This window comes from Drosophila virilis, chromosome 4 (genome assembly GCF_030788295.1).
Source record: "Drosophila virilis strain 15010-1051.87 chromosome 4, Dvir_AGI_RSII-ME, whole genome shotgun sequence".
Classification (NCBI taxonomy): Eukaryota; Metazoa; Arthropoda; class Insecta; order Diptera; family Drosophilidae; genus Drosophila; species Drosophila virilis.
The window spans coordinates 23,222,817-23,238,170 of NC_091546.1; the positions used below are offsets into that span (position 1 = coordinate 23,222,817).

General features: G+C 36.1%; 1 protein-coding gene and 1 long non-coding RNA gene across 5 annotated transcripts; one reads left to right on the forward strand and one right to left on the reverse strand.

The window, feature by feature from the left end:
- Nucleotides 1-1,376: 1,376 nt before the first annotated feature.
- On the forward strand, nt 1,377-11,983 carry LOC6628213 (choline/ethanolamine kinase). Of its 4 annotated transcripts, none has more exons than XM_032437619.2 (9): nt 1,377-1,740; nt 2,759-2,992; nt 8,166-8,272; nt 8,360-8,804; nt 8,901-9,053; nt 9,692-10,080; nt 10,149-10,214; nt 10,385-10,473; nt 10,572-10,710. In XM_032437619.2, exons 1-8 carry the CDS (start codon nt 1,720-1,722, stop codon nt 10,437-10,439), a joined length of 1,470 nt encoding a protein of 489 aa, XP_032293510.1. In that variant the 5' UTR covers nt 1,377-1,719; the 3' UTR covers nt 10,440-10,473; nt 10,572-10,710. The 4 variants fall into 4 exon arrangements, with proteins under 4 accessions (XP_032293510.1, XP_032293508.1, XP_032293509.1 ...); XM_032437617.2 differs by lacking the exon at nt 10,385-10,473 and adding an exon at nt 11,764-11,983 and having other exon boundaries at nt 1,383-1,740; nt 10,572-10,989; XM_032437618.2 differs by lacking the exons at nt 2,759-2,992; nt 10,385-10,473 and adding an exon at nt 11,764-11,983 and having other exon boundaries at nt 1,387-1,740; nt 10,572-10,989.
- On the reverse strand, nt 10,381-11,413 carry LOC116651379 (uncharacterized). The gene is made up of 3 exons (XR_004304352.2): nt 11,331-11,413; nt 10,472-11,251; nt 10,381-10,395 (listed from the first exon to the last, which is right to left on the reverse strand). It is a non-coding gene; the product is annotated as an uncharacterized lncRNA (long non-coding RNA).
- Nucleotides 11,984-15,354: the final 3,371 nt, after the last annotated feature.

The following is a 15,354-nucleotide window of genomic DNA, read 5'->3' on the forward strand; positions in this document are numbered from 1 at the left end:
AGCGTAGCCTGAAAAATAAAAACAAATACAAAAACATTCGAGAACATTCAAAAATAAATGGAAGAACAAATGAAATACAAAAACAAAAATCGAGTAAATTTATTCTGTCTACTCTTTTGAGGGTTTTGCACCTTTCTAGCAAATTCTAAAAGCTTTATAGAAACCGCGTACATGTACACCCGTATGTGTGTGTGTGTGCTGTGTGTGTTTATACATATGCATCTGTGTATGCTTTGCGGGACGGGACTGTACAGCTTGTAGAGCAATAGACGCTGCTTATCAACAGCCACCTTTCGGCATTAAATGCGGCACAGAAGGCTCGAGTGCCTTTGTATGTGTGAGGAATTTGCATTATTATTTAAATGAGTAATTGTTTTAGTGATTATTTGTATACAAATATGTATGCATTTAACGTTCTTAATTGTTAATGCTTTCAAATGCAAATCTCGCAAATTTGTAGCACACATCCATATTCCCTAAAAGCTCGATACGCATTTATTATCGGGCACAGTAATTCTACGAAAATAAATATGATCGCATCCGTGCAGTGAGTCATATTTGAAAGTACATTTGTAAAGCATTTGCGAAAGCTTTTCAGTCGAAAGCGCTTTCCATAGCTAAGCTAGCTTTGAAACGTCGCGGATTGTATGGGCATGCATGCGAAAGCTTTCCAAAGCTGCCAGCTGTAGAGCATTGTACGGGCCATGTAGCCCGAAAGCTTTTCCACGAGTGGTGCTTCTTAAGTACCTAGAGTTTTCACATATTGGTTTCTATTTAGTTAAATATATTCTGTACCGCCCTCGTATTACAATAATTTCGAACTGCGCGCGTGCCAATTGGCATGAAATATAGGCACATATTAGAAAACTCCCAACTGAGCTTTTGGTAAACATATTTTTTTGAAACGCAATTGATTGTCTTTGACCCAAAAAACCAGAGGGGGCGCGACGTAAATAAAACTAAAACTGGCTCTGGTACAAAAATTGAAAATAAACGAAAAATAACATTACGCTTTCCAACATTAAAATATATTTATTTTGCACAAACGTACAATTTTGAATTAACAGAAGCAGCCATAGCAATCAGCCTTGAGCCGTCTATCACCTAAAAAAAAATTGCAAGAACAATAAGAAATTGGTGGGAATGTAAAATCGCAGCCAGTTGGTGCTCACTTGCAAAAGCTCGATCGTACGCGTACGTATCGATTGCAATATCGATTCGCAATTTATTTCAAATCCGAATGTAAAGCGGGAGCCAACGCGCATTGCAAAAACAAGTGATAAGATAAAGAAGAGCAGGCAAGCAAAAATCGCAATCGCTGTCCTCTTTGCCGCTCTCAACCAAAAGCTCCGATCGCAGTAGCAGTTGAAACGTGGGCGCGAGTGGATGTTAAACCGGAAAGCAGTGCAAAGTGAAACCGTTAAGCAAACAGAAATAGTCAACAATCCGTCTAGTTATTTCTATAATTATTGTAATTATATTTAGTTAAAAGTGACGTCGCAGTGTAAAGTGTCTGTAAATAGCAATTGTAATTATTGTTGTCAGTGCTTGTGTGAATAAAATACGTACATACCAAATTGGAAACACACAGAAACTTGCGCGCACACACACACACACGCACGCACACACACACACACGCACATAGTTGTTACGTTACCTTTCGGACATCGTGTCGAGGACGGCTGAAAAAGAGCGAGAGTGTGTGCAGCTAGCCACAAGATGTCCAACAATTTGCAAACGGTAAGAGAATGCACAATGCTTTTCAAATCCGTTTTGTTGTTGTTTTCGTTTTTTTTTTTTTTTTTTTTTTGGTAGCCGCTTCATCGTTTTTCATATTCTACGTAATTCGCGTACATTGACTTGCCTGGTGTGTCATCGCAATCTCCGACTCTTTAGGGCCCTTGAAAACACCTGAGAAGTCTACTGACTTTGTTAGCACTTTTGTCAGCTAAAATTTGCGCAATCACAAGGCATAACTTTTAAAAAGTGTACAGTTTAGGTAAGCTGTCTTGAAGTTTCGCATTTTTCGTGACGCCTGCGCCAGTGTTGCCAGAGTGCAATCATATTTCTTGTGTTGCCCAATTTCTTTGTTATTATACATTATTTTGTTTTTACCTTTTTTTTTTGGTTTTAAATATGATGATTTATTTGTTGTTATTTCTTGCACATTTAATTTCCATGAAGTCCTTAAAACGCTTAAATTATATATTTTTCATTAGCTTTATATAAATCTTAGAATTCTAGAAATAAGGTTTTGTGGAATAGTTTGCATACTTCCTGATTGAATTCATATTTTTTGGAATATTCTCTACATTCATAGGTTAAATATATTTGCGGAAAACGTAACTTTGACCATTATCTTGAGTTTTACAATTTTATTGCCTGATCAAATAGAATTAAAGCACTTGATTAGCTAAAACAATAAACTAAAATTCAGCACGCAGCATTAGTGGTTGCTCCTATCTGACAGCGAGTCATAATAGTCAAGGGTATTTAAGCTTCGACTTGTTCGTCATTCAAGGTTTTTCCGTTGTTTCGTTTGATTTCGTTTTTTTTTTTTTATGGTGATTCCACGTTTTTTGTCGGATTCCTTGCGGATCGTTCATAGAGGGCTTATCGCCCGTTGCCTTTATACATTGTAGACGCTTGTTCTCTTTCTAACACAACTCGTTGCCTGCTCTTGATAAGCATTTCAATTTTTTTTTTTTTTTTTTTTTATAATTATTTTTTCACTTGTTGCCATCTTTTTTGCGTAAAGCTCGTGTCGCAGTCATTCGTCGCATTGGCCGCCGCACAGGTGGCTCTGCGTGCCGGCACCCCCCGCCGCTTCAGTCACAGACTAACGAGCATTAACCGCACCCCGTCCTCGCCCCCGCCCCCGCCAACCGCTGCCAACTGTCGCTGGAGCTGGCAGAGTCGCCGCAACAGGTCACGTGCCGCCGCTGCTGCTGCGCAGTTGCGAGGCGAGCTGCAGACGCACAGTTGTAGCCAGGTAATTGCTCTAAACACGTAGTATCTACTATCTACATACAAACATATACATATACACGCACACATACATGTTTGCGCATGTGATTCCCCCGCAGCGTTGCTGCTGTTAGTTCTCTGTTAACGTAATTATTGAGCTATTGTTGGCGCACTTCCCACCCAAAGGCATTCCAGTGAATTCTTTTAAGTGCTTATGCATCAAATGATTCAGCTTATATATAGTCCGATTTGGGTTGTGACTCGTTTATTTCTAATAATAATAATAATATTCATTTATATGTTTAACAGCATATTCTAATGTTTAGTTTAGCACATATTTTATCGGAGCCTGAAATGCGATATATCATATTTAATCATTATTATATGAATAAATGTGTATGACAGAGAGAGAGAGAGAGAGAGAAAGTCAGGCAGAGAGACAGAGTTTACCATGTGCAAAATCCAAAGTGCCGTAATTAAAAAAAAGGTTTCGTTTTGATGCAAAAATCAGGTATTTATCTTTAAATATGAGGCTGGGAAATTCACGGTTCGTGAACCTGATCTGCTGATTTTACACAAAAATCCCAAATACTAAAATATACCCTACACATTTACAGACAGCAGGGGCATATGCAGATGAACGTAGTTGAATTTAATTTATCACAACAAATTCCACAAATTCAAGTGGAATTTCGAAGAATAAGCCCAAAATCTCTGATAATTTTTATAAAAAAATAGATAAGGTGTTATTTGTATATTAGTACAATTAATTTTGTTATCAAATTATAATTTGAACTAATGCTATTTGCATACCCATTAAAAGGTATTTAGCAAATATTGTATATATATATACATATAATTTATATGGCATTTCATTCAATTTAGAGCAAGATAACTAAGTGGCAAAAAGCAAGAGTCATTCAGTTTTAATAAATAGCAACTATGCCAGATATATGTATGTCTATTGGTCTGGCTATATGGTATATGGCTTGATGATATTGTGAAATAGATTGGTAACAATGTAGTACAAAGCGCTTGTGAATTGCGATAAGCTCGACTTCTATACCCTATACTCGATAGCTCTTATAGATAATATCAAATGCACTATTTGAGTGGGTGTTAATATAAGTTATTTGGTATTTTTTTTATTTTTTGCTAATTGCTTGTTTAACACGCGCTCGTCGAGCAAATCTTATCGGATTTTTCGCGTTTCAACATGGTCTTTCGGCTTATCAACGGCAAATATTTGCAGACCCTGGGCAGACTTTGGGAGCTACCAATTCACATTGACCTATATATTAGCCGGATGATTAGCCGCATAATAAAACATAAAATACAATATGAGTAGCTACTTCTGAAGAGATTTGTGGCTTGAACTAGTTTGAAATATCTTCAAAACTGAACGTTTTCTTGTGAAATCGAATGATTTGTATATTAATTGAAAATATAATAAAAATCTTGGCGGTATATTAAGTAAAAACCGGATTTGAAACTTGCAAAAGCACTTTTTATATGATTGTATGACAAATTTTTAGCCAAAAGCAAATAAAATTAAATTCTAGCATAAGACATTTAAGTTTACATTTTAATGTTGAGTAAAAAGTTAAAAATGTTTATATCTAATGAATTATTTATTTGCTCGCAATTTGACGGGATCGAAACATATTTCGCGTAAGTCCAGATCTCTGACAGTTTGACAGTGACTGCCGAGAGATTACAGTTGTCGAGTCACTGTAATCACGACGCAGGCAGAGTATTGCACAGTCGGTGGCAAAAGACAAAGATAATTTAACTAACATGCTGTTATCAGAAACATTGTTCAATGCCCTCTGGCACTAACTGAAATCTTAAATCTGCAAATCTATTGATTCTGGGAGACAATACAAGCGCATAGTACGCGCATCTCTGTAGTTTGGGAGGCGTCCTATGAAATGGTTGTTGATAAGTTCGACAGCTGTGGCTGATAAGCTCCGGAACCGCTTATCGCTCAGCTAATACAACAGTTTTCTTACTGTTCTTGTTGTTGCTGTTGTTGTGAATTGCATTTCAAATGGTAGAATCGAGTAATACCACTAACCATGCTAACTAACTAAATATATCTGGGCCCCCGTGGGGCGACGAATCGTGATGCGATTAAAACGCTGTTTGGTGTATCTTACCACGTGCTGGCATAAATCTCTGTGGCATCTAGTTTTTCCTGTTGCTCAATTCGCAATTATTTGGGCATAATTTGCAATTAGTGCATTTTTCTTTTGTTCTTCAGCATTTTATTTTCATTATGCTTCATTTGTTATTTAAACGATTCTTGGATTTGTTTATTCTTTTATAAAGTATTTATTGTAGTGTTGACCTTCTTATTATGTTCACCCACTTGATAAGACCTTTGCTTTGTGCGTAAATGGAAGATTTTCTTGTTGCGATGATTGCGTGGAAAATTCCACGACGAACGCGTTTCTCTGTGTGTAATATAAATGTGTATATGTGTGATTGTGTGTTGGGGGAAAGTTGTGTGCATTGAGAGTTAATAATTAAACTAGTTTTATTTCAATTATTACGATAATTTTCAGATAATTTTGATATTTTAATCAAATCCAAAAGGATGAAATAAGTATTATTTTAAATGGACTTTATTTTTAGTCTCCAAATCCGATCGAAAATGAACTGGCTTCATTCTTTATTTGATAAAGACGGAAGATAAATCAAAAGAAAAACTCCTCTTTAAAATTTAAATAAATGAGGATCTTAACAAATGTAAGATAAGAGTATAAATTTGACATATTTGTAAAAAGTTTTGAATAATGAACCAGATTGTTCCTGTAAAAGCAAGAGATCCTAAACAATTGCGAGAGAAACAGAACGTAAAATAAGAGAGCGTGAGAGTCAGTTTTGAAGAGGGTGGAAATGGGATAGAAAGAAAATCGAAGAGCGGGAGAGAGAGAGAGAGAGAGAGAGAGAGAGAAATAAAATCTCGAAGGGTTGCACCGCTTTGAGTACCTTTATCTCGTAAATAATTGCATACCTGCTGATTAGGTACCAGGGAAAATATAAATATATATACAATAAAAAGTTGCAAAAATAAATCAAATATATCAAATATAATATCCGAGCTGATTCTAATCTATAAAATTAAGCGAAAGGAATTTAATTAGATGTATTCTTCTGAAGGGACTTTCTCAAATACATAAAATAAATGATTAAATAGTTTTGAAGTCGAAAAAAATAAAAATTCTGTTTTTGTTTTCTAGATAATTCCATTTGTAGGTAGCTCTAATTTTATAGTAATATCGCCCAAAACGTACACAAATTGAATATTAAATAAACTAACTGAAGGTAATTAAAGACAAGAATATAAGAGATAAGGCATCTTTGACGACAGTTATTTGAACAGGTGCCAGTATGTAACACGGGTCAACGAACGCAATGGACTTAAATATAGACAACAAGGTCCTATGTTTAAGCCTGTTAACAATATTTACAGGTGCTTAAGAACCAATCTTATCTTTAGTAGGTACTAGACTTAAACTTATTGCCAGCAAACCAGTTCAATCTAGTATATTTACCTGTCTCAGAGAACTCAAACATCTGTTCTGAATCACAACACGCAAATATTTCGTTTTCGAGCACCGATTGACGTATTTCTTAGTTACAGTCGAGTTTCTGGTCTCTAGGTAAATATATGCCTTGCCCTAGCAACCCCAAGGCAAGGGCTGTGGTGGTGCTGCACAAAACCATCAACACAAAGAGACAGAGAGAAAAACAGAGAGAGGGAGAGAGAGAGAGAGAGAGAGAGAGAGAGAGCAAGGGGCCACATCTCGGGGCGTCGATGAGTCAGTTTTGTTGTACTTTGCTTCAGTTTATTATTGAACACTCAGCTGTGAGGAACATTCGACTTGACTCGGAACAACATTTAAGACTTGCGTGCATACGGAATTGAGACATCTGATTTTATATAATTAGATTTACACTTATATACCGTATATATACCAATATATATATATATATATATATATATATTTACATCTTTATTGAACATTTGTTAAACATAATACGCGTAGTATGAGACAACGTAAACATTTAAATAAACACAAAACTCGTCGTCAAAAGCAGCAAAAATTACCAGAAATTGATGAGAATTGTTGTAAACGCCCTCGTTGTAATTATGAACATATCTGGCAACATTTTCGACGCAATGTAAGCTAACCACAAGTATTTATAAAATACTATATAGTATATTACTGCAGGGTTTTATTTTTTTAAATAATTTATTTGCACTTTCCCTTAAAAATGTACATTTTTTAAATCTCTTTCTAACTTTGGGTACATGTCAGTCCCTTTTTGGTACACGACAGTTGTCTACCAAGATTCTTAATACCATTTTGCTTGTTTCGTAATAAACCCCAATTGTTTCTGGTACATATTGTGATAGTACCAAAGTTTTCTTAATAATATTTACATATTGTTAAGTACATTACAATAATGGAACAATTTTTCGATTAAGTTCAGTCTTACCATCTAATTCTGGAATAATTTAGAAATCAAAGTACCTACGTTTTGGTACAAGTCGTTCAGATTTAGTTTTATAGCTTACTTCTGTTTTGGTGTTTGTTTTCTATAAGCAAAATTGTATTTATTCATTATTGTTTAGGTATAATTATTTGTATGTCCGCTTTACTACTAGCTATACTATATACTTCCATAATATACTTAGCACTTAGGTACATGTCAAGTAGGTAGCAAGCTTGTTGTTTTTTTGTTTTAGTTATTTGAGGTACCACAACCGGTATTTAAAGTTTTATAAGCTGTTTATAAATAAATTTACTGCGGTTTTAGTTCACATCAGTCAACATGCCGCGCTTGTTTTAGCTCATTGATACGTGTATTATATATAGTACATGATAATTTGTACCAAAATGTTTTCTAGCAGGCTCAAGGTCTTGCAGTTGTTCTAAAAACACATTGCTTATTTGTTGTCTTCAAAACTATATATGCCATTTTAAGCACATGCAAATACTTATTATATTTAGTACATCATCCCCAAAAGCCCCTCCCGGGCACGGGTACGAACATTTGTTTTGTCAATTTGAAAAAAAAAAAAAAACATGAAGCATTTATTGCCGCTCTCCGTAACTTAACGCATGCTCTCTCTTCTCTGTTTCTCTCTCTTTTGGATTTGACGCTCTTGGCAAAAATCCAAATAGGCCACACTCGAGGAAATTCGCCAAGCGGCTTCTCGCATTTGCCGCGACTATCTAACCGGACGCTGGAAGGTGGTTACCCCAGAACAGCTTGTGGTGAAGCGCATCAGGTGAGTTCTAGAGGTCTTATATGCAATAACCACAAAATTATTGAAATTCGAACTGTTTTTTTTTTTTATTTTGTTATTTCGTTTTAGTGGCGGCCTCTCGAATTTCTTGTATTACGTAAGTCTGCCCGACTTGGATGACTTCGATGAGCAGCAATTGTTGGAGGTGGAACAGCAGCAAGGAAATGCCAACGTCAGCATTGGCAAGCACGTCATAGCCGCTTCGGTATTTGCCAAGAATAGCAACAACAACAACAACAACAACAACAACAGCAACAATAACAATAACAATAACAATAACAGCTACACGGCAGCTGCTGTCGCCCCGGAGGCGGCCGAAAATTTGGCACTAACTGTGGTTGTGGGCGTTGATGAAACCAGCAGCCCCACCCCTGTACCCGTGTCTGTCGCCGACGATGATGACGACGCAGCGCTAAGCGCCAAGCAGGCAAACAAACGGCGACGCTTCGATAGCGACAGCGGCGACTCGAGTTTGCTGAGGCGGCTGCACACCCCCAAGCAGGAACCACGTGAGGTAGGTCGGTCGATCGGCACGTCCAAAAATAAAATGCTGTCGCCCAAAACTTGTTAGTCTGGTATGCAAATATTGATAATTAATTCTTATCAACAGGTTCTACTGCGCATCTATGGACAAACCCATGGCGATCATGCATTGGAGAGCATGATCACCGAGTCCGTGGTGTTTGCCTTGCTAAGTGAGCGCAATTTTGGACCCAAGCTGCATGGCATCTTTCCCGGTGGACGCATCGAGCAGTATATACCGGTGGGTTGGAAAGGAAAATAGCTCTGACAATTTCCTTTAAGCTTGGCCAGACAAAATGTGGAAGTTCGATAAGAAACTCAGCCAGAATAGAAAGCAGTTGACACTGATCAGGAATATTTGGTATTAATGAATTTCGAGAAGTTTTACAGTTCAGTATAGGGCATATATTGATATTCTTCTTTAGAAATTTTAGAATATATAGCTAATTCTACAAAGAATAAGCAAGATTCGTAAATATGTTATTTGTAAATATCTGTATACCATCCATTTTTGTATAAAACTCGTAGAAGCTACGGACTGTTAGTGTGAGAGACTGTTATTTTGTTGAGTCTAAGATAAATATAGACATGCTTAAATATATAAAATTATGATTAGGTATTACCTTTGGACAACATATTATATAAGACCAAAGTTAATCAGAGGAATAGCTTGATACTACTTCTGAATAGTACTGGATATTGTTCAGGAATATTTGGAAGTAGGCTAGTTTCCATAATCGATCTTCTCTTTATTAACTTGCTGAATTTCAATACTTATAGGCAGATGCAAATTAGACAGATTAATCTGGTCTGCCTTACAATTTAATAGATATCAAATTACATAAATAAAAGTTCGATATATACACATATGTTTTATAGGCACGTCCGTTGGCAACCACAGAGCTGGGCGATGCGCGCATTTCGATGAAGATCGCTGAGAAAATGGGCGAAATACACAGCCTGAATATACCAATGTCCAAGGAACCGGATTGGATCTGGAACTGTATGGATCGTTGGCTGGCCAGTTTGGAGAGCATTGTGAAGGGCAAGATTGAATCGAAGCCCAATTCGACAGTGCTGCAAAAGCAACGGAATTTGATGCGCTCCATTAACTACGTGCAGGAGATAGCCTGGCTGAGATCGGTGATAGATGCCGGCGCCTATCCCGTTGTCTTTTGCCACAACGATCTGCAGGAGGGCAACATATTGTTAAGGCAATCGAGCAGTGGGCAAGAGCGTACACCAAGGGAATCCATAAGCATCTTGCGGTGGGCTTAAACGAATAGAATTAATCAATAAACTATGTATACTAATTGAAGTCTTATCTCTGCCATAGATCCAACTTTGATGAGACCCTGGGCGACAGCCTGGATGGCAACAGCAATTTGGATACGGATGACAAGTAAGTTGTATATAATACTATATAGTTTTGTGCTAACCTCCATACTTCTCTGTTGGCCGCTAACCAGTATTTATTTGCCAATTGCTAAATTAGTCCTTAAGTTATATATTATATATACATATAGATCAATGTGTGCTCGCTTGCCGATATAAAACTACCTTAAATTCTAGATGGCCCCTTGCTGCGGTCGTGAAATTGAGTAAAAATTTATTGAGCTGGTTGTAAAAATCGGCCTAAGCAAATTACCAAATACATACAGGTTATCCATGCCATATTATGTTATATCTGTTGCAAATTGAACTAATCAAATTTCTCCCCCTCCGCCGTCAAATAAAAATTGTTCGCATTCGCATATAGCAAATCGCCAAGCGCCTCACCATGCGCCGAATTGGACACCACAGATGATTCTGCACTGGACTCCAGTTTTATGTCCGATCATGAGCCGGATCTCATTATCATTGATTTTGAATATTGCGCCTACAACTATCGGGGCTTCGATTTGGCCAATCACTTCATCGAATGGACATTCGACTATACCAATCCGCAGTTCCCCTACTTTCACCATTATAAAGAGCAATATGCAACGGCTCAGCAGCGACGCGACTTTATTGTCAACTATCTAAAGAAATATCATGATGATGAGCATTACGAACCCAATGTCGAAGAGCTCGATACGGTCGATGCCGAGATACGGCTATTCACAATGCTCTCACATCTCTTCTGGAGCCTCTGGTCCGTGGTTAATGTTACTTCCGCCATTGAGTTTGGTTATTGGGTAAGTGTTATAATAAGCATAGCTATATATATATATATATAGGAATATATAAGAATACATTTGGAAAATTTATAAAACTCATTGTATTACTAATTTGCGGCAGGTCAACATAGGGAAACTAGATGGGAAGAGCATTACAAGTTAATTTTGTTAAAAAATTTACCAAAATATTATTCTTTCTAAGAATATTTAATATGCTTAAAGCAAGAGGTTATACGTCTTTATTGATCGGTTGTAGACTGGATTTTTATATCCTAATTCTCTGGAAATATATTAGACAATTTACGTAATCCTATCACATATTCTATTAGCACAGATTATTATATTGTTATTGGTCCTACCCTTATTATGTCATATTGAATTATCAAATATATGGGTAAGTACTTTTCCCGGCAATACTTCCTGTATAACACACTCGTAAATCGGTCAAATTGTATTCTTATCTAAACTATTTTGTCAAAAAGACATTTAATTCTGAGAACATGTTTGAATCAAGGTCTTTATATTCACTGTCGAGTGTTTGATTTATGAAAAAATGTACTTAATCTAAAAACTATCAAGGTTTTTTTAGACTAGGTTTTGGTTAAACAAATTGTGATCTATATATAATAGTTTTTATAGCTAAACAGATTAGATTAGTTGTTGATTAGCAATTTATTTCAATATACCAAAAGTGGTTTAATTTTTCGTATAATTTCTGTCTCGAGCAATATTAATTTTGTATTTATCATAATATTGCGAATAAACTAATTCTTTATTGTGTTGATCTTGCAGGAATATGGCATTTCACGCATACTGGAGTATCAAAAGCTAAAGTCGGCCTATTTGGCAAAATGAATTTCGGCACTTGAGGATCAAATTTGATGGTGAAAGAGTCAATATCATCAAACCGCACTTAATCGAATCGTAAAGCGTACTTAAGTGGCCTTAAACTTACAAATACAACAAGAACAAGAAAAACTAACATTTTCACACCAAAAAAAAAAAAAAACAAGAGTTAGGAAACTGATTTCCCAGCTTAGTTATTGCAGTTGATCAACTAGTTGACAACAAACTACTTCATGGACTATATAATTAGGATTGAGCAGACCCATTTATATATATATACATACCTATGATATGCTGTGCGTAGCCTGCATATACATATATTATTATGATATATTGCTGAGAAGAAAAGTCAAAAGAAAATTTGCAGCTGTGATTATTGCGTGAGTTAAGCAGAAGACAACAATTTAAGCTAATTACGATTGTTGTTGCTTTAGATAGAAAAGTTTCATTCAAGTATTAGGACAGCACTAACTATCTAACGCTACGACTAACTAACGCACTATCTTACACGGCTCCATAATTCCTTGCATTTTCACACACACGCACACACACACACACACACATGCCACAGATCATACGTTAATTTGTTCGAATTTATTTGTCGTACGAATTTGTTATCCCTATTTGCACAAAATGCACTCTTGGTTTTATATAGTATTATTTTTTAAACATATAATACCCAACTGGATAGTAGCTTTTCCGTTGCCTAGTTATTAAATTGATTGTATTCTTTAAACATGATTCCCAATTTCGGGTAACAGAAAGCAGCAGCAACAATCAACAAAAAATTGTGTTTTTTATGTACCTATCTATATTCCTTAAATGAATTTAGTTATAGTATATATATATATGTAATTAGTATTTAGTAATTTTGCGTCTATTTTTTAATGCAATCAATAAATCAAAAATTTAGTTAAAATTTAAAATACATTTTGTATATATATTTCAACTGGTGCATTTTGTGTGAAACGTTCGACGCAATTTCTAAAATTGCAGATATATATTTTGATTCTTCTTTTAAAGAATTTAAATAGTTAGTATAGAAAGCAAAAGTGTGAAATCGAAAATATAAGCGAATGGGCGGAATTAATGGTAGAAAATAGCTTAGGGCTTAGAATTATTATCAAAATGCTTGCTCTTGCATTTTAAAGGCATTTATTCAAATAATTTTGCGAGGGTTAGTAAACTGAAAACGTTGGACCTTGACAAGTGACAACAATAACAATTCAAATAAAGGATATCAATAGGAAAATATCAAAAGGAGGCTGACAATGAATTAAGGTAAGAAAACTTTAATTTTATATAATTTTATTTATTATATTCTGAACTTTGAACAATGAAATTTGAAATAAAAGAGCGTTTTTTTAACTTAAAATATTAACAATTGAATGGTAGAATGGCTCATGGTTTTCAAAATTTATCGCTGGCTCGATATCGAAATCGATTGCCTTTTACTTAATTCCCACAATATTTAAGAAGAAACCATGAATGTAAGAATATAATCAACCGGAGCAGGCAAAAGGCTTAAGAAGACAAGACAAGACTTCAATTTTGTAGATTCCTATATAAAAGACACAGAAGTTATTTAATTATTTTTCGATAGCCCCTCACTTATGTATATTAAAATCTATAAATATCGATATCAATAACAAGTGTTCACAAATGAAGGTTAGTAAATTGGTTTGCAAATAACTTCAGAATAAATTTCTTTAATGTTGAAGCATTTATCGACGAATTTTAATTTGAAGTTTATGCGCACATTTAAATGTCATCTGTATGGCCTGAGCATTTCATGATTGTCATGAAAATAAACAAAAAACCTATTTAGAAATCAATTTTCCATAGAGCGGGAGGTTGAGCTGAGTAAGAACACAGCTGCTGCAAAAAGTTTGCTGCTTGGCGCGTGCGTGTATGTGTGCATGTGTGTGCATGTATTGGTATTCCTTATGTTATAAGGGACTTCGCAATAAAATAATATTGGACGAATAAATATATAAATAATGTAAATGATATCATTCCTATTATTCTACATATTATTAATTTGATTATTATTAGAGTATAATTATTATTAGTGTTATTAATATATTAATATTATTATTTGTATTAGTATTATTATTTTATTTAATAGTTTTATTCTTTTTATACATGTTAATATTGCGGATCGTTTGTAGCTTTTTAAAGAACTTACATTTGATTGATTGTACTCAATGCGAATGGAATTGTTTTGCAATCACTTGACCGTAGTTCACTTTAAGGCTGGCAAGTGTCAAACGTCAGGCCTTGCTGTTAATTTCCTTGGTAAGGACATAGCCCAATTACGCAAATCCTTTGACATTAATTCAAAACACAATGAGCTGACGCTGCCGTAGCTGCCAGCACCACAAGGACAGCAAATCGTACAATTGCCAGGATGCGGCCCCAAACAATGCAGCGCATCTTTAATTAATGCAACAATCACAGGACAACAGAAGGACTATTTAAATGCCTGACAGGCTGGCAGCCAAGTCAGTCAGTCAGTCTGTGAGTGTGCCTCTCGCTGCACAATGGCTATCTGCATGTCCTTATTCATGTACCATGTGCCGGGTCTTGTGTCCCGTGTCCCGTCTTCCGTCTCTCCCTATGGTCATGTTGTTGTCTTGTCTTGCCTTGCGGTTTCGGACTGCACTTGAAACCATTTGAGTAAGGTTGTTGTGTGGAGGGGGGCGGGGAGGGGGTTGGTTCGGTATGGCCGGGTGAGTTGTGTGGTGCTTGGTGCTTTATGCTCGTCTAATGTAATGTACGCCTCGGCGGGCAGAAGCAATCCAAAGCAATTGTCTGCGGCTAGTGCTGAACGAGTGTCCTGCCAGGGACAACTATTGTTTAAATAAGTACAGCTCCCCTAGCAGCCAGCAGCTCCACCGCCGCCCCCTGCTCCATACGGGACATACGGGATTACAAAATAGAAAATGATTTTCGGATTGCACTGCGACAAGGCTTCAATATTTCGACTACAGCTGCTACGTGATGCACTTTGATTTTGATGATGATGAATTGTTATGCAGTCTTGCATCCTGTCCAAAACCATGTCCTGAGCTCTGTCCAAGCTGTGCGCTCGCCTGCATTTCGACCGAAACTTAATTAGCATTGGGCCAAGACTCGAAATCAAATTAATTAGCAATACGATGGCACTCGCATTGCAGCTGATTGAGCATTTGTGCTCGTCATAAGTAAATTTGATAAGACGTGATAACAAGCTCAGCATATTCCATGAGAGCTGAGATATAAACAACAAACACATTCCAGCCACTTAGCAAAGTCGATACAGCCCTTGAATTTATCCCAAAGGATTTTACGAATCTTTTCCAAGATTTTTAGGAATCGACCTTGTGTCTCTGAAGTCGGGGTATTGCATTAATAAAGCCATATTCATCATTGGGCATATATGCATTTTAATTATTTTCGATTAGCATTTTTTTGGATATTCCGAATATTTAGAGGTGTCGATAAGTCATATAGCTCCCATAAGAACTACATTTTTTGAAATTAAAGCAAGACCTT

Coding starts and splice junctions, on each gene's coding strand:
- LOC6628213 (XM_032437617.2), top strand. CDS start 1,720: ATGTCCAACAATTTGCAAACG. Junction 2,993..8,165: donor AGACGCACAGTTGTAGCCAG/GTAATTGCTCTA, acceptor AAATCCAAATAG/GCCACACTCGAGGAAATTCG. Junction 8,273..8,359: donor CTTGTGGTGAAGCGCATCAG/GTGAGTTCTAGA, acceptor ATTTCGTTTTAG/TGGCGGCCTCTCGAATTTCT.